The sequence below is a fragment of the Haliaeetus albicilla genome, chromosome 5 (genome assembly GCF_947461875.1).
Source record: "Haliaeetus albicilla chromosome 5, bHalAlb1.1, whole genome shotgun sequence".
NCBI lineage: Eukaryota > Metazoa > Chordata > Aves > Accipitriformes > Accipitridae > Haliaeetus > Haliaeetus albicilla.
The window spans coordinates 28,614,595-28,640,131 of NC_091487.1; the positions used below are offsets into that span (position 1 = coordinate 28,614,595).

Consider the following 25,537-nt stretch of genomic DNA (forward strand, 5'->3'; position numbering starts at 1 on the left):
TCCACTACCACAGATCATTTATTTATATACTAAGTTAAAAAATACGAATATTTTATTACAAAAAGTTTATCAAACAACTGTATACATACAGTTCATATTGTTAAAAGCCAACATGTCAATTGATACTTTTATGTACATTTGATTAATAATGTCATACAATTGTAGAAAAGCGTCACTCAGAAGAAACTGATTTGGCATTTGGAAAGTAGTTACCACCCTGCACTAGAAGAGACAATTAATACAGGAATAAGACATTTATATGTTACAATAAAAATACTTATTTGCTGTGATCTTTTAAAGCAAATGGATGCTTTCTTTCTCTAAGAAGAATCATTGTAAGTGGAGATTAAAGTGCACATAACCAACGCATTAATAATTCTTCAGCAATCCCATCTATCATTCTAGATGTTCCAAGCACATCACAGTAACATCAAGGATTTAGGACTTTTCTCCGTGGCTTAAACAGTAAGATTTAAGAGAAATTCAGCTTTCTAAGCTGGATGAAATAATTCTGGTGTACAAGAAGTACAAGAAGTAGGGTACCGAAATTTGGAAAATAGTGTTTGGTGAAAAAGTCAGTGTAAATTTTCCCAGATATACGATTCCTGGGAAAATATTTTCTCTTTGAAAAAAAGATTCATAGTATTTCATACAACTGTGCACCAAACAAGCGGAGCATGCAACAGTATTTACATAACCATCCCCGCAGTCATTCTTTCTGGGCTACGTATAACACAGTTTGGAGCAACACTGTCTACTTTATGCATAAATTTTGCTGGCAGTCTGGGGAAAGAAGAAAAATCTACTTTATGCATAAATTTTGCTGGCAATCTGGGGAACAAGAAAAAAAAAAAAATCACCAACAATTTGTTTACTCTAGAATAGGGTCCTAAACTAGAAAAGTGCTCCTCAAAAACCATAGCTCAAAATATTGGCTTTGTCTCATTACAAGCAATATAATAAACCTTACAAAATATAACACAGTCAGTACTAGCAGAGCTGTCAAGGGCAATAATTTTAATAAATCGGTCCACTTTGGATAAAAGAATGCTTATGCCTGTTACAATCTATTCAAAAGCAACAGCTGAACAGCCTAAATTTACATCCACAAAAGAAGCATGACATGCTCACTGAAAATGAAGTGAGTTGCTGGTAACTATGGTTATCATTTTTATCACACCAACTTGTCACCAATGGAAAAAATATCCCCATCCCCCCCCGCCCCATTTTACAAATACCAGAAGTTCTGAGCCATTATACTTGAAGAGCATACTTCATATCTTAGGCACTGGACCCAATTTAGAGGTAAAATGTCTGTCAACTTGATTTAACATCCTCAGGTTTCTGAAGGCCATCCATATGACGTTTACATACAGCACTACAAATACACATCAGATACTGCTGTAAATTTATAAGGAATACAAAACACTATTAAATACAACTTTCACCCCATGGCACATCAAGCATGGCAATACCACTTCTTTCATATCTGGTTAGCAACAGTCAGTTGTGGTTATGCTTTATTGAATATTTTCCTTTCTGTAGTTGAGAAATATACAGCTTGGACTTGCTTCCATCCGGTCTTTTAAACCAAACTTCATCATGGTTGATTGTTGTAATTATGGCACTACAGAAAATGAGGGAAGAAAGGTCAGGGGAAGAAAAACAACAAGAATTTAGAAACCTCATAAGCTAATAAATAACCTCAAAACTGCAGCTATATTTCTATACAGTAAATGAAAATATGCATTAGTTGTAAATGCTAGGCCCAAAAGATACTGGCTCCATTGTAAGGATAGTTTTAACAGAATTCTTTGGTAACTGCATGTGTGCCTAGTGAAGGTATTGAATTTTTCAGCCATCTATCTATTTTCTTCTCCTATGAGAAAACCCTCAACATGTACAAATATTTTAATTGTTTAAAAGAACAGTCACCCATAGAAAACACAACAACAGACTACCCATGATAAAAAACAGATCTGTTGGAAAACATACCCAGAAATTACTTCGAATACAAAGTATTTAGAAAAAAGTTAAACAGATTCAAGCCCAAGATTTAAAGCAGAAAAAGTATTCAACTGTTAGTCATTATACCAAGACCATAGGAAATAAAGTCAAAGTCTGATTTACTGAATCACTCTTACATGAACCCTGCTTTTATGCTCCTTGTGGTAAACCTTAACACAAATAGTGAAAACAACGCCCTCCCCATACCCCCTAGGAAAAAAAAATTCAAGTAGAACTGATGACAAAAAAAGGCTCAAAACCAGAGATTAAAACAGTTAATGGAAGAAAGATCTATCACATACTGACTGTGACAAAACTCCCTCCAGGGAACTCTTCAGCCTTAAAAGTTGCTGAAATCTTGAAAAGCTGCGAAGTTCAACTGTATGCTTGCCCTGTTAAGCATCAGCTTTTGGCTTTTGTCAGACACTGGATACCAAGATCTTTTTTTGGCCCGGTATAATTGCTATGTTCCGTTAAACTAATTCAGTTTTTTTTAAATTTCAGAAAGAATATATAGTTTACTAAAATACGTTCCTGTGTCAGCCCTGAATAAACACCAAATTCTGTTCCCCTTCACCATACACAGGGAAGAAAAGAAATAGCCAGTTTTCCGGTAAACTACTGCTATATCAAGTTAAAGTTAGTTTTCCCGGGTAGCTGTGCATATTCAATCAACACTGCACTTAGACTGATTTGCCCCATTCAGTAAGAGTAAGATATAAATTTAATTTTAAATATTGTTTTAAATATACCCATCTTTTAGAATTTACAAATATTATCCTTGCAGAGAAAATACGTTTAGATACCTTAAACATTCAACCAAATTTGCACTGTAATATTTAGACCTTTCTCAAGTAGAACCTTTGTTACGAAAAGGAAATACTGTAAAGAAAGTTCCAACTCTTTTCTTTCAGAGCATTAATCAACTGAAAACAAAGCTCATCTTTAATGGTATAAAGCATTTTTCCATAATAAAGTATTTCTGGATGGGCCAACAGATCAAAATCTCAAAGCAAAAAAAATCCCAAGATACTACCAAAAAACCAAACAAACAAAAAACAAAAACCAACTTACTCAAAGGCTATTCAGAAACTAGTAAGAGCTTAAATTGTTAGTGAGATCCTAACTTGACAAAACACCTCATTACCTTCAGTGAAGTCCAACCTTTACTAGCCTCTCTCAGAACTCCAGCACTCAACCTTCTTTGATAATGCCTGTCTCCCAAGGTGAACTACACATGTTCCTGAAGTGGTAGTATTTCTAAATAAGCCTTATTCTTCAATGCCATCATCCTATCTAATGCTTAACATGAATGTACAGAGCTGCATAAACTGAGTTATCTTTACCTTGTAGGACATTCATCTTTCTTATCAATGCATATCGTCTGTCCACGTCCATACCACTCTCCATCGTAATAGAGTCTTCCTTCTTCAGATCTAGCACTATGTAGATGCTTTTCTATTTTGACAGGTGCTAAAATGATCAATAAAATCATTTAACATTGACTTGGCAGAAGTCAGTTAGATGTTTAAATACACTTTCATCCAGTTATTTACATAGAATACACACTTTTTTCCATTATCAAAAGTAACCTCTCTCTTAATAATTTCAAGAATGCAAGAAAATTGGAAGCAAGATACCTTTTTATTTCCAGTCAGATAAATTAAAAGTTATATTTCCATTTGCTGATAGAAGCTATCTTCCCCACAACCTTCATATCTGTGATATGAATTTTCACAAATCAACTAATGCAATATAGAGAAGACTTCAAATGGCAGAACCTGAAACCTCTTCATCAGCTCATTACCACAACATGCAGGTAGCAATACATTGCTAAAGAAATACACCACCTGCTTGCCTCTGCTCCCTTTTCCTCTTTACTCACCACCGCCAAGTATTTGATTTTACCTAGCATTAATGTGCTTCTCACCTCAGTGCCAAGTATCAATTACCATTCTCTTCCCATAGCTCTACTTTTTCAGGGTTGTTGCTTGCAGTGAATGTGAGCATTGTTTAGAATGCACACCTAAGGTCCAGATGCTCTCAGTTTCCTGCCTCATCTTATGTAAACACCGGCATAGCTTGCTAATATTAATTGATGTAACCACTTTTTAGAAGTTTAAGGTTTTGTTGACACATGAAATCTAGAAAATTATCAACACAATCATCAGCAATCGAGCTACAAGTATCAGCACCTGAGAGAGGGTAAAGATAAAAGCCACATCTTCCAGCTACCTCACCCCACCCTCCATCACTATACCAGGGATAAAATAAATATGATCTGCCTAGATGGGGTTTGCATCATTGCACACAGCAAGTTCTGTCTTGCGAAGCCAGACAATGTTTACTTACGTTCTGGCTTTACTCTGTGTGGCCCCAGTGTAGCCATTGCCTTGAAACACAAAAGAAAATGAAGTTAGTCAGCAAGCATAGTCTTTTTTCCTTAACTGCTGGATTTAATTGTGAAGTTATGTGCAGTGTAGCTCAGGATACTTGTTTTCACATGCAAATATCACAATCAGAACAAATCTAAAATAAAAGTGTATTCAACAGTGACTTGGTAACCAAATAAAACAGCATTTTGAGGGTGGAAAAAATCACCTTCTTTAGTAAGTTTTGACTTCAGGTAACTCAGGAGGTTTTCTAAATTAAACCCTCAAACGTGCTGTTACGTAATTCCATCAAGAAAATACAAAATTACATTAACTCATTCTGAAAAACAAAATGCTATATGAACAACCTACTCTTTTGATTTATATGTTATAAGCTCACAAATTTTCTCTCAAGCAAACTCTAGATTACACATAGTATTAAGGTAGGTTTAAAAAAAACTCTAAGAGTTTTTTGGGGTTGGTTGGTTGCTTGCTTGCTTTTTGGTTTTTTTAAAATTATTTCCAGAAAAGGCAAAATCCCCAATAGATTCTGGGTTTGTTGCTATTGCTTAAAATCATGTTACACTACAGGAAAGAAATTGAGGGAAAGCTATTTTGTGTCTGTTCCTCTGACCTGATAGGAAGAGAAAAGTCAGACAAGTTTTCACATAGACATCACATTTTACTCCTTGTTTAGGAAATACTTACAAGTATAAAAGCAGGATGGAAACTGACTCAAAGCCATTTCCCACCAAGTGTCTGAATTCACCTCAGTAGTTTGCTATTCCATAAGCTGGGAAGCACTAGGGTACTAGCAGAAATTTTCTGACTGCAGGTGGAAGGCAAGGGTAGCGTTTCATTACAGCAAGTTACTTCAATGATATGACAAAAGGCACTCTGCACTTAAAAGCTGGATTTATTTTTTCAAATACATCAACTGGTCAAACAAATTTTTCTTCCTGAAAACCCTGATTGTCTTATAATCGGGGAAAAACCCAGCATTTGACTTTATACCAAAAAAAAAAAAAAAGTATAAGAGAGGTCAAAGCATAGAAATCTTCATAAAATAAACTATTTACTATGTGAAAACATACCATATGATATATATTTAAAAAAATCTTAATTTAAAACAAAATCCTATCAAACTATTCTATCATAGTTTCTACCCAATTATGCTAGACTCTTGAGAAAGCAGACCCTCTTGACACAGGCTTTAGGCTCACTTTATCATGGAAAATGATGGACTACCCATTTTAGAGATAACCTCCTTCACCACTTCATTGGATTCCTCTGCATGATTTGGGTAGAATCAGAAAAGTATAAATAACATCACTTGAACTGGAATGATTAGCTGACTACTAAAGAAATAAAAATCTATTTAGAGTTTTGATCATGTAAGAAACATATTTACATATTTTTAAGATGCAAAAGGATTAGACAAGAACCCAAACCCCACAGCCACTGGCATTCAGTCCTTTCATCTTACCTTCCTTATTGTTGTCCAGTCTTCAAGTATATCAAGGTCTTGTAACATATAAACTATATAGGGGCGTGAAAAGTTAGGGAAAACTCTTTTAAACAGCAATAATAAAAATACTTTAATGTCTGTAGAAAGATATTAATAGCTCTGTTCTGCCCATCTTTCACAGAAAGAACACCTACATGAACTGAAAGCTCAGCAAAGATAAATGCATCTTTGAATTATGCAACCTAGAAGTACACTTTAAAAATTATTAAAAGGAGGTAAGTAATAGTATGTAGATATTCAGACTACTGGAGTTCAAGAGGAGGATAAGATAAACAATTGTGATACAACCATTCTATCCCATTCTATTTGAAATACTACAAATTACAATTAAAATTCACTGCAATTTCAATATACCACTGCAAATCAGCATCTACACTAGTATCAGCTTTAATAAAATCATTATTTTTACAGTATTCTGCATGATATTTCTTTGACAGAAAAGTGTAGACAGCACCACATCTCTGAATATCAAATATTCAAAAACCAGGAAGTAGAAAGACAAAGCCTCTTCCTTGAACTATCAGCTGTAAAGTAAAAATTGTGTATTAGAACAATACGTGAACTTCAAAACAAAACTCCACATAGCACAGCTATTCCATTTCAACAGTCTTCAGTTTTTACTTTGTTTCTCCCCTTTTCAACTCTGAAAAACAAGTTTAGAAAAAGGTGCTATGAATGTTTAAAAACTAAATGTCCTAAAATGGGATATGAGAGCTTTAAATTACATTCGATTTGAAATTTTAAGAATCTTTAGCCATTTTCAAATTTGTTTTCCTCTAAATAGCAAAGAATTACAAATCAAAAGCCATGTAAAATTTCTACATATTTGCTTTACACAGATGTGTACAAACTGACAAATTCACAACTATTTTAAAATCATAAGCAAAAAGAGCAAATTAATTTGCTTCACAACTGAAAGTATTTTCAGCCTTATGAATTGCCTGAAATTGCTGGGGTTTTAGACCTAATACAATATTAGTATTTTCTGTTTGGAATGTATTCTAAAATGTCAAGGTAGCTCATAATTCACAGAATCTGATGCTATTTATATGGACAACCTGAAGACAGGGATGACTGAGAGCTGTAGAAAATACACTTTCACACAACCTGGCACTGAAATTACTAAAAGGAGTTAAGAAACTAATGAAGCCAGTTGTACCTGCATTGTTAATACCACTTGGCTTTTAAGCACTAGTTAAAAAACATCTCTACTAAACTGAATTTATGACACATCCTAATGGAAAAAGAGTCATTATTAGGACAAATCAGCCATCTGGAGTGTGTTCCAGTAAAAACCATCCTGAAGAAGGGTGTCCCAATGATGACAGTTTTTTCAGAAACTTCTTCCTTCCCACCTTCTCCTAACATTATAAAACCTTGTGGAAGTAGCTGAATTTTTTGCAGCAGCTTAGCAATAAAAAATGGCCTTTATAACGTATCATGTCAATACTTAGAAGCTGGTCTCTTTTAGGTAGTCTGCATGATTCTGGCAACTTCTAAGCCGTCACATCTCTATCCTATAAAAATCTTAGACTGGGGGTAGGAGTAGAGAGAACACTCAGTTTGCAAAGGCACCTCCTTCTTTCTCTGGAGAAAGAGGATACCATCTCTTAGGTGTTATACCTTAAAAAGTTTCAGCTGCACAGCATGCTTGTCAATAGCTATGAAGAAGTCCTCAATGCAAAATTCTTCAATACTATACTCGCTCTACAGGAACCCCAAACCCACAAACACCACCCCCTCCTCCCGCAACCATCTCAGTTCTTGGAATTTTAAACTTTTAATCAAAGAGGGTTCAAAAGTCTATGGAATTGTTAAGAAGTAATAAATTGAGGTAAAGATGTCCCAGTAGGAAAAGCAAAGCTGTACAGGAGAAGTTACACAAGTCAAGTTATACTTTGCAAACATAATGCCTAACTTTTATCTGCTTTTGCCTTAAAGCTGTATTTTTTAAAGAGTTAGAAAAAGCAACTTTTAGAAATATTCTCTATATGAAACTAGTAGTTAGATAAGAGAATCTTAATTTCAATTTTCATAATGGGATGTGTCAACATGGTTTCTCTAATCTGAATTAGAATAACATCGGCCATGCAAAAATCAATTTTGAGAATGCATTATCACTCCAACTTTTATTAATGACATATTTAATAAGACTAGCTATAAAACAGTAAACACTACTAGAAAGAACAATGATTTCAGTAAAAGGATATCTGATACAACAACAGGTTTCTTCTTATCTGGACTAAATGGATCCTTCCTTTTCTTCCTGGACTGTAGCTCATCATTCCACAATTCTGAAAAGACATAATAAGAATATGCTACGAATCAGAAACATTTACATGTTTAGCTCTTTTTACAGCAGAAAACATTGTCCAAAAATGAAAAATAACACACTTTCTGGTGAGATGCTGTTTCTGAACAGAATGAAGGTGTTACATGATTATGTAGTCATATATTAATACCCTCAAAACACACAAGTGATGCTGAGAATTACTGGAGCAAAGTTCGTTCTAAGCTTAAATTCAACCCCCCACCCAAAGTCTACAGCTGAATAGCATTCTACTGGATAACCTGAAACTCACTAGACATGTCTGTCTACAGTCAACTAATCAGTAGCTACCAGAAGATTAAAAAAAAAGATTAAAAAAAACCCCAAAACCCAACAAAAAAAGCAACACCAAACAAACAAAAAGCACCCAACAACTTTGAATTTCCATCCACCTGAGGTAATGTCAATGCTATGCCTGTCTTCTTCAAGTCTTCTAATCTTCTCTTCTAGTTCACTTTGTACAGTATCATACAACAGAAGCTTTTCACTCTAAAAAGGCAAGAAATTACACATTTTTACATTACTAAGTTCTATCATCTAAATATACATGACAACAATTTAAAGCCTCAGTGGAAGGAAGGTAAGAGTACCTTTAGGTGAAAATTTTTCAGAAGCCATAAAGCATATGACATTTCCCCCATCCACTTTCTTAGCATGAGATCCTAACTCCTTAAAGACAGCACGCTCACTTGGCATAAGTGTAAATATAGTTATCAAATATCAGTACCAAGAATAACTAAGTATATAAAAGCATGCAGCTAGATCTCCAGAATAACTGTTTGTATTTTGACACAAATACAGTATTTTCCTTTTGGATAGCAAAGATTTATTCACAGTGAATAACAAAAGTAGTGACCTCTATGCCATCTTTCATTACAAATCAGAAAAACTAATGTTTTAATGGAAAGCTTTTTATTAAGCTGCCTCCAATATTAATAAGCCTGCAGTCATTTATAGAGAATTATCATCTATTACCACAGTAATTGTCTCTTTTCATAGATCTGAAAAATACCTTCCCACAGAAAAATTTATGGAGCATATAAAATAATCTAGATAGCTGTGAAAACAAAATTGTCTACCTTAAAGCTGTGAGAAACACTTTTTCTAAAGCAGTGCTTTAGAAAAGTTAGCCAGTTCATCCTATTAAAAGGCAATTTCTGATCCAAATAGATTAACATAATGCCTTCAATGTTCGACATTTCATTACCACTTTTTATGTACAAACAAAACCACACTCTGACATGAACTTGCTACAGCATTTTGTGCAGTCTACACTTTCTTCCATCTCTAAGTGTTTCAGAACGAGAAAATCAACTTTGTAGTAAACCGCTCTCATTATAGTCCACCACATAGGACTGATACCAAAATTACATAGTGTCTATATAGATCAGTTACCCTTTTAAAGGCAGCATCAAAAACCACTAACCTCTCTAAACCAGTAACTTGGAATTAAGCTGAGTTCCAGCCTCAAGGAAATAAATTTACTGTTCTTTCATAAGCTTGCACATTTCCCAAAACACAAATAGGAAATACAGCTGATTATTACATTTTAAAGTTAATTTTCATTGAGCAACTTCTTTAACAACTCTGGAAAACAGAGGGCTTGGACTTACTCACTGAAAAAACAGCTTAAGCAGCACAAGTCACTGCGTCTAGCTATTTGCTACCATGTCTCTGCCAGAAGCTGCAGTCCCTAGAGCCAAGTCAGCAGATGTCTGTATCTCAACTGCTCCTGCCCATAGCATAGCATACTAACAGAAACTTACCTTTACCAATGTTTGAACTAGTATGCTGGAGTGAAGCAAAACAGTTGAGGAACAAAGAACCCTGTTCTACTAAATGGCTGTCATGTTTACCATTCCCTTCAAGTTACAAAGTATTTAAATTCCAAAGACCTCCTTTCATATATTTTTCAACCCCTAATTGTAAAAAAATTTCCCAGTAGAATTGAAAAGATGGAAGCCTTTTACATATACCTGAAATGTCAAATGAGTGTTATCTGTTCTGAGACCATTTTAAAGTTAAATAGTGTTTCTGTTTAGACATCTGTTTTGCTTCAAGCACTTGGTGACAAATAAGGTGTGAAAAGCTGTTACAGGCATCAGAGGCATTCTTGCTGAATGGTTATATTCCAGTGGAACAGTGATTCTACAAGCAGCACTGCTGACTTTAAAGAGCTTTTCCCCCAGGAGACCCTTATTGGATGGTGAATATTTGAATTCTGAAGGTTTCACAGTAGAAACATAATAGTAAAACAAGGGACAAGGACCACCTTAAAGAGAAATAATATATAGCCAAAGCAAATCATTCAATCATGGATGAGAAACCCTGCAAGTTCTACAGGATTCTGTACAACCTCAGGAATATTCACAGGAGCAAAGACAGTCAGTAATGAGTGGTCCTTCATTACACCTTGTTCTTTCCCAAGGCATCAAGAAAATGGCAATTTTTTTAGAAGTCCACATGCATATTCTTGCTTTACTGGTATAATAGGAGCCACAGACTTCAGGAATGTAGTGAACTACTCAGAAGAAAACACCTTTAAGCAACTGTAATGGGGGCTGAGGAGTACTATGATGCAAACCTCAGGATATAAGCAGCTATGTTACAGCATTGGACATACATGTACTTGAGCATTTGTATTATGGTATCTAGTAGTTAGACACATAATCAGGAATGTTTATGTTCAAGGAGAGAAATATATTCTTCCTGTAACTGCTCTTGAAATGACAACTCTATCACTGGCTGTCCAAGCCATCTTAAAAAGACATTATTATTACTATTATTGTTGTTGTTGTTAACATGTAAGGTGCTTTGTGCTAAAATTATGTCAGATATTTTATTTACTGTCCTTTGTAATCTTTTTATAACAAAGGTAAAAAAAGTCATGTGGGAATGAGAATAAGGTAAAAAAAATCATGTAGGAATAAGAGCCTGATAATGAAAAATAAGAAAACTTAGCTACACTTAAATGTAAAGCCAAACTAATATAAAGCTAATTTTTATATACTTTGAATAACCTCTTACGTGAGCTTAAATATCACAAGGCAATTGCATTCAAATAGCAAATAATAGCAATAATAAAAACATGCACTGCACTTGGAAACCATGACACACAGTAAAGTTAGATGAGATTAGCTATCGATGTAAAATAGCTGGCACAACCTCACAGTGCTGTCGAGAGGCTTGAATTTCACATTCATACTTGTTCTTCACAGATTCCAGACAAAGCTCTCTATAGATTCCTGTAATCAGACAAATTACAGCAATATTACTTTCCTTAGTATATCTGATTTCAGAATTCTCCTTTAAGACTGCCTGGAAGTCCCAAAACACTTACATACTGGAAAGTACAGATATATTATATTGGGCATGTACAGCGGTTGGCTGCTTTACAGAGTAAAAATAAGAACAAGTAATCTCTTAATTCTGAAGAGTTGAGGAAAAAATAAATGCTATTTTAACTTTTTCCCCTATCAGTCAACAAATTACACCAGCAGTCAGGCTAACTTTACAAAATAGGTCTATTTCATATTTCTGATCAAATTGTCCTGGATATCCTCAGTTTTCAAAACCATGAAGTACTAATAGCCTCTTCTGTTTTCTAATTAGAATTGTAAATAATGTTTTAGGGTTTTTAAATAGCTAGAAAACTGAATGAAAGAATAAGCTTTTACAAATTAATATTTGGAATAAGGCTTACTTTATAATGCATGACCTTAATAAATCACCTCAACTAACAAGACTGTTCCATTCTTAGAAATAGCTACCTTGTGATACAAAAGATACTGCTTCTGAGTATTAGAAGCATTTCTTATGCCTTTCTGAAAACGTGTCTACTAAACAGACAGCTGAAAAAATCTGAAAGGTATCTGAAACGTAGTATGTGGCAAGTACAGATAGAACTTGATTTAATATATTCAATGAATTCAACACAAAATACTTAAATTGTTCCAGTTTATCATCTTGAGGAGTTAAGTTTGCACACACACTGGTGCTGCCTAGCAACTGAAGAACTCCCCAAAACAACTTCCCTTAGAATTCAGTTGACTATAAATTAATACAGTACAAGAGGAACAATACTGCCACTGGCAATTCCTCTGAAAAACAAATCACAAAATATTATGTCAATCATCTTTCTGCTGTGAAGTCACTTTTGATCTAGAATTCAGAATGTTCTTCTTACATCAGTATGTTAAGCTGGCGCCTTTTTTTTTTTTTTTTGGTAATATTTATGGCTGGCTGGCATATCTAGGTCTACCAATTTATAATCACTGCTTATTTGCCTGAAATTGAGCAGTACCGGTATGACTAATTCTAGAAGAAACAGTTGTATTCCTGACTTGCTGAAATAGTCAAGATCCAAATTTTGTGTGAATAGTGCTCAGTGCCTTAGAAAGCAGAGGAACACAAGCTCCTTTTCTACCCCAGATGCAATTATATCCATAGTTTAGCCAAACATAGTTTAGCTCTTTCTTTTTTCACCCCTTCCTCCCCTCTCTCAGGTAGAAGTAGGTCCTTAGGGGTTACCTGCTGGAGCTCAAGCCCTGCTACTACTCACTTCTGTCAAGGCTCTCAAACAGTAAGAGCAAATAAGCCTGTTCTGCAGTTTCTTGCTGTCGTGGTTTAACCCCAGCCGGCAATTAAGCACCACATAGCCACTCACTCACTCCCCCCGCAGTGGAATGAGGGAGAGAATTGAAAGGGGGGAGGGGGGGGGGAACAACAAAAAAAAACCAGTAAAACTCGTGGGTTGAGATAAGAACAGTTTAATAAGACAGAAAAGGAAGGGGAAATAATAATGATAATAAAAAATAATAATAGAATATACAAAACAAGTGATGCACAATACAATTGCTCACCACCTGCTGACCAATGCCCAGCCAATCCCCGAGCTGCTGTGTCCCCCAGCCAACTTCCCCAGTTTATATACTGGGCATGATGTCATATGGTATGGAACATCCCTTTGGCTTGTTTGGGTCAGCTGTCCTTGCTGTGTCCCCTCCCAGCTTCTTGTGCACTCCCAGCCTCTGCTGGCAGGTCACTATGAGAAGCTGAAAAGTCCTTTACTTATTATAAACGTGCTTAGCAACAACTAAAACATCAGTGTGTTATCAACATTATTCTCATCCTAAATCCAAAACACAGCACTATACCAGCCACTAGGAAGAAAATTAACTTTATTCTGGCCAAAACCAGGATACTTGCTTTCTCTGGAATAATTTTATCAAATCTCATTCAGTTGAGGAAAAAAGGAAAAATTAAAAAAAACCCTCAACTTCAAGGAAACTTTTTAATTTTCACCCTGGGCTCTTTTTACATTGGAACATGGATCTTCAATGCTGCTGAAGACAAATCGGGAGAGCCTGTAATATTCTGCCTATCCATACCCACCTACATGAAAGCACTTACAGCCAGCCACATTTAAAACTGAAAATCAGAAGCCTGGATTAAGGTTGCTTTTATATCAAACCTTCTGCAAATTCATCTGCAAACCTTCTGTGAAACCCAAGTGGGCTACTTAGCACTAGTCAAGTAAATTTGAGTTAAGATCTTAAACCACAGAAATTCTGGTTCACCAGCTGAGGAAAAGCTTTATGGAGAAGACCAGGAGGGAGTGAAATGCAACAGACCAAAAGATTTCAAATTCTCTTCGTAGCCTGAAGTCAAAAGTACCAATGATGATATATTGAGTAGCACTGAAGTAGCACTAGTATTACAAAAAGTATAAGCAGGCTTGCGATTTTCCAGTTTGCCTGCACCATGCTTCTGCTGAATTTCTTAGAAAAGACATTAGCATAGCTTCTCTGGCTGGAGAGATCATGACTATCTGCCTTTTGGCTCTCTGACAGCCTGTGTTAGGTAACCCCTAAACACCTGAATTACTCCTAAATGAGTTGAGCTATAACATGAAAAGAACTTACAATAGGGAAGTACAGAACTTTGTCTACCTGTAATACCACCACTCCATATGACTGTATGGTTGTATTCCAGAAGAAGATAAAAGTTCTTGTCTGCTTCTTCCATGAGCATAAAACCCTATCTAAGCATTAGTTTTAATAATTAAAATGCAGCTTAGATGGTAAAGCTGCTAAGGACAAGAGTTGTCCTCCTTCCCCAGATGAAACTGGAGGATGGGAGCAGAGGAGTAGAAGAAACACAGACTAGAAGAGCAGAAAAAACATGATCATCTAAGATGATCTGGCAAGAACTTCATGACATAGCACCTACATATCTCTTCATTTCAACACTGACCAGTGCGCAGACTTGATCCCAAATCTTCTAATAAAAATTGTTACTGTTTTTAATTCAGTAATTTTGTGCTTACTACACACAGACAGACACCCATTAAATGAAATATTAAAAAGCCATATTTTTAGTGTCATGTTATTGGGCAACTTGTGCAAAGAGGTAAGCAACCTATTCATTTTTACTTGAAAAATATTTTACATTTAAAACTATGCCACAGTATTTCTAACTTTAAAACACTCTCCTTCAACAATTCTAAAGCAAAAAAAAAGACTGACCTTAAAATGCATAGCAAGTTTATACTGTTGAAACAGCAATACTCATTTTACATGCCTACCTGCCACCTTGGTTCGGATTTGCATATTTTCTTGTAAAGCTGCCAATGGTTCTAAATATTCAGGTGCTTTTCCAGCTATGACCTCTTGTAGTTTTGCATCCACTTGGCTTAATCTTTCTTTGTAAAGTCTTAAAATAATAGAAATAAAAAAATATGTATTTTATTTAAAAGCAAACACAAGTTAGAATATTTGTAAAAGAACTATTATTCTGCATCTCTCTGTTAATGTTATGGAACACACACTGAAGCAAAGTTAAGATTTGTTACCATTTGAGTTTTCCAATACATATTTTCTTTTTGAACAATATTCCTCATGTCTACCAACCGTTTCTGAAAAACACATGCAGACAATCAGAAGTGTAAAAAGTAGAGATAAAGTGAAATGTATCTCCATGTCTAAGGAAGAAGAAAAAAAATCGCAGAGCTGTTAATAGGATTGAGACAGAGTAGGAGGTGAATCAACATGGAAGAGGACAGGAAAGGGTGCTACAATACATAATAACAATATGGTTACATCATGGGAGAGAAAGACATTTTGTGGATAAAACACCCATTCACTTTTGTGTTCACATATCTGCTCCCACTCTACCATAAACCAAGGAAAAAGAGACGCAGGCTCATTTAATCTCCTGTGAAAATCCACATACTGCATACTATCACAAATATCAAGGGATGATTTGTAATTGACATCTTCCATTCCTGCCAAAAGGAAGCGTATTTAAAATATTTTTACCTAGAATTCATTCCTTCTGTAAAAGCTGGTATTTACTGGCAGACAATGAAGAAATCTGCTTGCATTTTGAAGAATTTAATGTAATATCAATTACAAGTATTTAAATCACAATAAAGCTCCACTCTTTGTAACTGATAACTTAAATATAGTGTTCAATGGTAGAATCATCAATATAAATAGTTCTTCCTGTTCTCATTTTTTACCTTGCACCCCACAATCAAAAGCTGTAGAATTAAGGCAAATGTACAAACCCTGTTGTATGTACTAAGAACACATCAGATGTTATCTGTTTACACAGATATATCTTTGTTATATGGGTTTATACATATATAACAGATGTCTTTGGGACAGGGACGCTGCTTTTTTACTTGTTGAAAGTGTGTAGGTTAAGTAATGAATAGACAGCAGAAAGTTCATATATACTGATACATCAAGACCTCCTTGAGAAATACTTCCCGTTCATCTGCCACCAGCCCGCTCATCATTTTACTTTGATGACAACTCCATAGTTCAAGCACGTACACCTACCTAGCAATAGTCAGTGATCACTCCCCTCACTCTTACCCGCAAACTGTTAAGAGTATGATACACGCAGTCTGTCCTGCAGTCAACTGACATAGCCTGCAGCTGATCGAAACCCAATTTGCTGGGCTCAATCCTTGATGAGCATGCTATGCACACAATGGTTAACACACCACTACAGCAGAATTATTTATCTAGAATATAAGCACAGGTGCACAGCACACGTGACTGGGTGGGTCACTAGCATTTGATTACACAGCACCAAGTTCCAGCTCCATCAGAGCAAGCACTTAGGGACTGGGTGCTGCCAGCACTTGGTACCACGCAGCAGTTGACGGACTAAAACTGTTCATCCAGTACTTTCAAACAGTGATTTGCCTAAAATGGGTAACTGCTATCAACCACTGTAAACCCTACTTATCTCATTGCATCCAGTTTCCCTGAAAAGGAAGAGGAGGCAGACGCAATCACTTCATCATCTCTGCTATTGGTTGTGACTAAACATCCCATTGTTTATGCATCTTTTTCTTCTTTCCCAACTTTATCACCCCCCTACTCACTCATCCTTCTTCCATCATTCTAACGCTTCTCCCAGTATTCCCACCATCACAGTTATTCCACCCCTACAAACATCCCAATCTCTCAACTAACCAGTGCCTACGCAGTGCCTTCCTCCTCATATAACACAGCCTTACCACCTCCCAAACACCATTCACAATCCCTAAATCCACCAAAATACTTGCTTCCTTCCTCCCAAGACCACCCTCCTTCATATTCACTCCTTAACGGTTTGTTTCCACAAACTGTTTTCAGTCATCCAAGCTGTCCAACAGATGGAAGAGTAGGACTGAACTCAAAAGCTGGCAGTTTTCCAAATGCCAAACCTGTTGGTACCGACTGGCTCCAATACTCATCAGTTGGCTCTATCTCCCAGGTTGCGCCATGCTCAGCCCAAAGAACAACAGCAGGACAAACAGTCTTCTCTATACACTGCAGCAAGAAATTACTTGTTGGGCAATTCTTTCCAGACCCTATTAGATAGAACTCACAGCATCCTGTTCGGCAAAGCAAATTGTCTCAGTTCTGCAGTAGAAAGAACTATCTCACAATATAAACACGCATCTGAACTGTAATGACACCTGACTAGATTTTCAATTAAAATACATGCCCAAGAAGAGACAAGGTCTCCTCAAAGTTTCACTTGTCAGGTACCTGATCAAGTTAGTTGACAGATTACCACCTATTTAAATTGGAACAGATGCATCTAGCTTGTCTGGGCATGTGAAAAAAAGCCAACTTAAAATACATACAAAAGACTGGCTCTAATACAAATGAGATTCACTTCTGAGTAACTGTGGCTATTAATTTTCTTTTCTACTTACTAGCTCTTTACTACTGATATGCATATTATGGCAAACTACAGAGAGCTAACAGTATTTTCATTTTTTTTAGTATTGGCAACTGTTTTGCAGTAACCACAAGAAACTTTCGTTGGTACCAACTATAAAAGCTGCTGTGATACCCTGCAAAAAACCCCTAATTTCTTACTTAGCAAAGACAGTGCTTGAGTCTGTCCCACATATATAAAAGGATGAGAAAGATCTTCAATAACTAAATAAATAAATCCACAAATTTCCCTAAAATCACAATTCCTTGGTTCTGCTAAGGATTTTGATGCAATAGACCCACACTAGCCCTTCACTGCAACAACACTTCAAAACCTTTCTTATAGCAAAACAGAGAATAAATAAATAAATAAATAAAGGTATTCTGGAGCAACTGCCTGCAAATACTTTCAGAACTCCCAGTCCTTATTCTTCTCCAAAAGTAGCATCCACGTATATGACAGACAAGAAACACCAGCTGCACACAATATTCTCACAGAATGGATCCTCAAATGAGGCACTTAAAACATTAAAATACTTACTGATCTTTAAGGTCTGTAAATTGCTTTTCAAGATTGGACATTTCATCTAAACACTCCATTCTTCTTCTTTCACAGTCCTCATCATCCATTTCTAAGAATAAACAAAAAGGTAATTTATTTTGAGCAATGTAATGTATAACCAAATAAACTGGATATTTTGTTTCTAATTAATTTGAAGCAAGCCTGAATTTTAGCCATTATATTACAGCAGAATATGAGAAATCATTTGCCATATAAACTACAAAGTAAGAAACTTAGATCTAATTCTAGAAGAAATGCAATTTTTCTTCCTCAAAAAAAGAAACAACATCACTGTAAGAGTTCAAGTGGTTAAATTTCATGACTGATAAGACAAAGTGTACCTCAGAATGTGTGAAACAGAGAAACTAAACACTGGATACCACAGGAGACAAAAGGCACCATTAAGCATGAAGAGTTATTAGCCACCACTGAAAATTTAAGTTTATCCTGAGTTAGTATGAGCAAAAGTAATCCCTGCAAAGCAAGCACAGTTCAATGTTACATTTGTCATATAAAATAATGTGCATCAAAAAAAAAGAAGTAACACTTCATTTTGAAAACAGGTTTCATCCTGTTCAATTTGGAGAGTTCTCTGAAGCTGAAATATTAATGTAGAAATATCTGTTCATCTTAATGACTGCATTTCTAATGAAACACTTCTTAACCTGCAAAGTCTAGAATTTTGCAGAAACTTAATTTTATATGCTTTAATTTAATTACTCTTGCTGCATAAAACTCTTTCCACAGTTTTTGTTTCAATTTATATTCCTGATTTTTTTTCTTAATTTACCTAGTGCACATAACTGTAAAGTATAATAAATACCCACTTTTTGGCCAAAAGTTTTACCACTTGCCATAGAGAAATCTGATGTTACTAAACATCACTTGTTACCTCCACTGCCTTTTCTTAAGAGTAGGAAACAGAAAAACTATGCTATAAAATTCTTGACTCTCTCCCACCTTTCCCAGAAGAAAAAGGCAGCTTTGTTAAGCCATATTCAGAAGCTAGAGATGTCCTGAAACTGCTTTATAGCAGCAGTATCTCCAGGAATTAGCTCTCTACAGTTATGGTACAACTGACCAACTACCAGCCAGTAGAAGACATGCAAAAGAAGGGATGGCCACGCAGTCAGGAACTGGCGCTGAACTGGTACAAAGAAGCCAAGTGTTTGAGAAGCGGCTGTCCTAAGGAGGCCATATCCATCTAAGCAGTTACTCTGTCAAGAAAAATCCTAACTCCTGACAGAAAGGCAAAGTAGGATCCTGAACCAAGCAGAGACAGCCTGAACTCACTCTTCTAGACCATAAACAATCCTCAGCCTTTTGCTTCTTCCTCACTCGCATTTTTCCAACAGACACAGTTAACTGCTCTATGCCGTCTCCTACACAAAGTACAGAAAGGAGCACGCAAGTCTTCATCCTTACTGTTGCAAGAATATGGCAATTTGCAAAGGCGATGAGGTGAAAGGAGTAGCTTCAGGGCCAGCACAGCTACTTTGGCGGATCTGATTAACTCAGATCTTCCACTCAGACTTCTCAACTTATGAAGTTTTCTGCACATGGCTTCTTCCTGAAATTATTACAAGCTTTTAAGACTAAAAACTACATTAGCCCTCTCTGCCTGGATATGAAAACTAGCAGGCAGTGGAGCAGTATTAATCTGTATTACAACGGTACCTACGAGTCCAAATCAGAGACCTACTGCAGTTTGTCATGCTACAGTTAGTACAAGCAAAAAAGAGTATGTAGAAAGTTTTAAAACACGATACAACCTGAAGTATTCAAAAGCAGAATGAGAAAATTTAAAGACAGAACTTCAAAAAAATACACTGAATGCTTAGCACACTGGGGAGGGTGGGGGAAAAGAGTATCAGGCCATTAAGAGATACTATTTTATTTTAAAATACTGTTCTCAAAAGTAAGGCAGATCCTGAATCCCAGAATAAGGCTGAAAATCAGATTAAAGAGCAAAGTTTTATTTGGCTGTCCGACGTAATACTCAAGCCAAAATTGATTAGGCAACTTTCAACTTGGCCAGATTTAAGGAATGTGGCAGTCAAATTACTTGAAGAGTTGTCTAAAGCATTTATGTGCTATAAAAATAAAGCTTCTTTAAAATTTGAAGGCACCTCCCTGTGAAGCCAGACAGGAACAAACACTGGCATACTGATAGCTCTCCCACTTCATTCCCAAACTCAAATACATGTTTCAGATGTGTTCAGCTACGCTTTTGGTTCTAAGCATGTCTTAGTAAGGAATTAACTCAGAAGCTTTTCCTTAAATTAACATGTATTTTATTGTTTGTGTAAATTTAGGGACTACAAATCAAAGAAAACAGATTAGAACTGTAACCTTGGCTGAGGATCAGTGCAACACCCACTGTTGGAGGGGAAGGGGACTGCATCTTAAATTTTAAACTTACGTTGCAAGGAAACTATAATGCGTTGGTATTGGAGGCCAGAGCTGACTCTCTTGTAGATACTGAAATAACACATAGCTCTCTCCAATCTCCCCTCAGCTATGTATACACTCAAAAGTCTTTGACCTTCTGCCTAGAAGTCTACATTCTACCCATCATGCATACTGAATGGCAATTCACATGCTAAGTCACTCTTCAATTGTTTTACCTTTATTCTGCCTCCAGTAAGATTCATAAAAGAATGAAGATTTTCAGAGTCCTGAAATATCTTTAATTCCCCAGTTATGGAACTTCTTCCCCGTGGCCTTAAACAACATACAGATTGGGGAATATGCAGTACTGAAAAAGTAAGAGGTTTTAGGATCAGATCTCATGGCTTTCCAGTCGAAAATTTACATCACTGGAGGTAGAAGAGTCCTCATTTCATATTAAAACACTTGCTAATAGGCTCATCCTGTCTCAACACTTCAGATTTCCCATAAAGTTTTGTAATGCACAAAGTATTTAGGGTATTTTTAAACACTTCCAAAATCACAGTCATTCTTTTCCTACTGTATTCAAGCAGTCCAACTCAGTAACTAGGGCAGCCCAGTTTAAAGACAAAAAAACACAGAGTACTTAAAACGTAACAGTGCCTAAAATAGCTTTTTTTAATAAGCTGTGGGCTATATAAAGCTCTCTAAAAAATGGCCAAATTCTCATCTGGGATGGTGAGCATAACCTGTGGCTTTTTTATTCATCTCCAATATGCTATCCTATATCCTGGTCAATAAAAAACCCAATACTAAATACAAAGCAGCAAGAGAAATTGGACAGAAACAGTGCCAGCTCTGAAGGGCAAGTTATGCTTCTTCTAATTGCACTTTCCGTATTCTCAGGCACCTACTGGGAAAAAAAAAAAAAAAAAGAAGGCTGAATGCAAGTAAAGCAAATGACAAATTTAACAAAAAATATCCTTTCCTTCAAAATCTTTTTTTATTATTACTATTTTTAATTAAGACTTATTTCTTGTGGTGCTAATCATCTTATGTCTGTAGGAGCAATATGCTTCCATGGAGTACATTCATATTTGTCAAGACACTGAGACAAGCATGTAATTTCCTGTAATCATCTCTTTTTAAGTGCTCCCTTAAAAGCACTTCCTCTGTGGAATGCAATAGAAATTATCTGGAGAGCTTCTTGTATTGTTTTTAAGAAACATTCACAGACTACATTCACTTAAAACACAATTCCCCCTTCCTCCCCCCTAATCCCAGAAGAAACCAAGACAAGGGCAAGACAACACAATTGCTTGCCTTCAAGAACAATCAACCAAAGTGTCTTTGAGGACATGTAAACTTCAAAGTTTTCTTTAAAAATATCAATTAGTACAACTACAAATGGGAGAAAAGGCAAATTTTGAAAAAGAGCAAACTTCAAAGCTGGAACTAACAGAGACATTTCTCTCTTCACCAGTCAGGGAGTTGGAGGAGAGAAAGAGTTAAGTTTACATCTGTTATACCAAGCTCCCTTTCTCACACAGAAAATTACATTTTTTATTCTAGCTAATCTTTATGTCTAAAAAGATGAAGAAAGGGCATTCCCAGACGGCACCTAGCTACAATACAAACTGGAAGGGTAAGATGGGCTAAGTAAGCAGTGGTTATTGTTGCAGTGCTGCCCCTGGACCTCATTAAGGAATCCTTCACAACCCTGTGCCTCACCCACCTACTGCCCAATAAGCTTGTGTGTTCCTCCTTTGCACTCTCTCTGTTTTCCCCTGAAAGATGTAACAGAGTATATCTGTATATCAGAACTTCTTGAAAAGCCGCCTCCGTGAATTTCTTATCCAAAATACAGTATTCCCTTTTTAGTCCATGCACAATTCTGATAAAAAAATTGAAGCATGCTTTCATAAGTCACATCTGAAAGGAACAGAGCAGGTTGCTGTGCAAACAAGGACATAATCAGATATGCTCTTCCAACTTAAAACATGATTACCTCCAGCTGCTTGCCCTGGTACCCTCACTCAAGTTCACTTTTTTTCCATCTTAACTATCAGCATACACAGATGCTGCCTAGTTTAGGTTTCATCAAAACAACACAAGACAGTTTAAGCACATTTTTCTGGCCTTATTTTTCAATGGAATCACTTTGAGAGAACAAGGGTAAGGAAACACTGATCAGCCTTACTCAGCAGCAGATCTGTAATTCTTATCAATATACTCTCCAACTACAACAGGCCAACTGTTTATAAAAGCTGTGCACACATTCAAGTTTCAGTACAGCATAGCTTTGAAGCCAGTCCCGTGACCGGTCCAGCTTATCAGGCACTGGGTCAGTTTGCAGCAGTTTTGGTGAACACAAACCTAGTTATTTTCTTATCGAGTTAAACCCAAAGCTTCATTCCACATACTTGTCAAATGTATTCCAAAATCTACGGTGAACACAAGGGTTTGAAACAATGACTTGTCCTTCAGGCAGCTTCCAACCAAACATATTCAATTCAGGCTACATAATCTGAAATAAACCCTAACTACTTTGGAGATGTAGGGGCCTCAGCACTACCTACTCTATTCTAGAATAAGAGCTACTTATTCTCTATTCTTGTTTTGCTAAATCAGTCGCTAATACAGACAAAAATAAAATCACTATGTTTATAACAATTTTGCTGACTCTTTCAAGCCCATACCTGGATGTGGTCCACAGTTCACTGATTGAAGAGATCTCCTGTGTAGCATTGCATTAGACAAGAGAAGCAAGATCTTCCCTCAGATGAGGGAACAGCCCAGAAGTAAAGAACTCCCTGCTCCAGGAGACTTCTTGTCTAAACCTGTACAAATCATTAGTCCCAAATTCACAACAATGTGTAGGTGTCCAGTTAACTGATTTAAGTTGGAAGTGTTCACATATTCTCACAAAGTTGCAATTTATGACTTCTGCTGCTATTGAACTGCAGTTATCTAGCCACTGGTTTACACAGTCCCCAGTGCCTCCCATTTACATATCAGATTCTTCACTGAGATGTTTTCACTAGCTACTTCTTTAATGGGTTGTTCTTCTGACAGCTTAGCATACAAAGGCCCATCAAGCATCGAAGGCAGTGCAAGAAAGGGGACAGGAAAGCACAGCGTACCAGGAACAGTGGGTAAGGACTAGAGGCAGAACAGTGGCAGCCAGCAATCCTATCCAGGTGGACAGCCACGGACCAGCAGCCTAACTTGTAAAATGGGGTTCAATCAGCAATACTTGCCAGCTCAAAGGCATGGGGGACAAGAAGGGGAAAAAGGAAAAAAAATAAACTAAAACACAGGAAGCTCTTTATAAACCATGGGCAGATTACCTGGATTTATGGATTAACCAAGGCCTTTACTGGGGGATCAACTCTGGTGCAGACTTAGTATTAACTCAGATCAGGGTCTAAGGGAGTGACTATACTCTCTCCCAGTATGGCAGCCACACTTTCCCAGCACCACTAGAGTCTTCACTCTACTTTTGCAGAGTCAGCTTGACTGTCTCTGTACCACACCTGTGGGGCTCCAGCAACTTGCTAGCCCATGCACAGCCCAGACAAGGGCAAGCTCCACGAGCCCACGTAGAACCACCATAGGAGGGCTTTCCCCAAACTGCATCAGTCAGTGTGAATATAAAAGCCATAGGATTTAACATTCAAGATCTCCCAGATCTTTTAACAACAAAAATGAAGAATTAACTGTACATTGAGGACTTTAACACACAGAGATAAAGCAATAAGAAGCCAACATATGTAAAAATATAATTTGACAGCTGCCTAATTTGTCAAGTTCATGGCATTCCAAACCTTCCACTGTGCCAAGCCCAGCACTTGTGCCACAAGTCAATGTGCTAGTACAGGCATGGGACAGGATCCCAGCAGACCACTTTAAATCACTTAAGATGCCAGAAACACACATCAGGACCACAACTAGCACTGAACACAGCTACTGTTTTTTCAGCTAGCCCTTCTAGTGACAAAGATCCTGCTTATGGAGCTTACTTACTTATGGGCCCCAGTGATTCCAGAGCAGCAATGTACGAATCTGATGATCGGTACGTTTGCCAGTAAGTGACCATTTTATAATTTATCCCTTGTAATTACAAGTGAAGTTTGAGCAGATAATAACCTTCTTCTAACACAGTGGAAATTGAGTATTGAAAAAGTAATCCTTTAAAGCTGGTTTCACCTACTAATATCATTCAAAATCTACAGTCCAGAGGAAGCTATGAAAAAAGGAAGGGACCTTCAACCTTCTGCTCTGGCAGAGGTTGAAATGCTTTGCAAAGGAGGCCAATGGTTCTGACAGGGCTTCCAATACCCCCTCAAAGACAGGCCTCAAAACATCTAACTGAAACTCACGATTTTGCATATGAGGAAATACGTTCGTGTATACGTATGCACACACATGTATGCCCGTATTTCGTGTGCATGCATGCGCACGTATGTATGTACGTATGTATGCCAAGCCTTTAAGCGCAGACCTTAGCGAGCACCCCCCCGCCCTGCAGGCCATGCACTCAAGCCCAGCAGGGCACAAACCACAACCCACGGAGCGGAGCGGCCCGGCCAGCCAAGCCCGGGTGCCAGCCGGCTCCGGAGCCGGCGGCTCGGGCCGAAGCGGGGTTTCTGTGCCCATGCGCCCCGCCACGTCCCTCCCCGCCGGCCCGAAGAGGAGCCGCGGGACCGGAGCACGGGCTGCGCCGGGCCGGGCCGGGCCGGGCCGGGGGGGCGGGGTCACGGAGGGGTGGGCACCGGCAGCCGCCGGAGCCGGGGGGCGGGACCGGTCTCTCCCCCGGGGCAGCGCGCCGGGCGCCGAGGCAACGGCCGCGGCGCTCCCCTCAGAGGCGCTGCCCTGCGGGCGGCCGCGGTACCTGAGCTGTCCCCCTCCTCGGACACGGACGAGCTCTCGGTCTCCTCCTCCTCTGAGCTGCTGCCCTCGTTCTCCCCGTAGTCCACCTCCATCTCATCGTGGTTGTTCTCCTTCTTCTCCCGGGAATGGACCGGCATCGTCCCCGCCGCCGCCGCCGAGCCCTGGGACAGCCCTTCCCGCCGCCGCTCCGCCGCTGCCGCCGGCCCCTCCGCTCCGCTCCGCCCCGCC

General features: G+C 37.6%; 1 protein-coding gene across 2 annotated transcripts; it reads right to left on the minus strand.

Moving 5' to 3' along the window:
• Positions 1–25,537, minus strand: BRMS1L (BRMS1 like transcriptional repressor). 2 transcript variants are annotated; one of them, XM_069783960.1, is made up of 11 exons: positions 25,311–25,410; positions 20,653–20,783; positions 18,005–18,095; positions 14,823–14,950; positions 11,402–11,481; positions 8,629–8,725; positions 8,118–8,201; positions 5,866–5,930; positions 4,360–4,399; positions 3,354–3,480; positions 1–1,627 (listed from the first exon to the last, which is right to left on the minus strand). In XM_069783960.1, exons 3-11 carry the CDS (start codon positions 18,091–18,093, stop codon positions 1,504–1,506), a joined length of 834 nt encoding a protein of 277 aa, XP_069640061.1. In that variant the 5' UTR covers positions 18,094–18,095; positions 20,653–20,783; positions 25,311–25,410; the 3' UTR covers positions 1–1,503. The 2 variants fall into 2 exon arrangements, with proteins under 2 accessions (XP_069640061.1, XP_069640060.1); XM_069783959.1 differs by lacking the exon at positions 20,653–20,783 and having other exon boundaries at positions 25,311–25,537.

Bases quoted from the DNA above. Each gene is read 5' to 3' on its own strand.
- BRMS1L (XM_069783959.1), bottom strand. From the start codon at position 25,446: ATGCCGGTCCATTCCCGGGAGAAGAAGGAGAACAACCACGATGAGATG. The intron at 14,951-18,004 runs GTAAGTATTTTA...TATTATTTTAAG, and splicing joins TTTACAGACCTTAAAGATCA to ACTTTACAAAGAAAGATTAA. The intron at 8,726-11,401 runs GTTGTGCCAGCT...TTGCCTTTTTAG, and splicing joins CCTCTCGACAGCACTGTGAG to AGTGAAAAGCTTCTGTTGTA.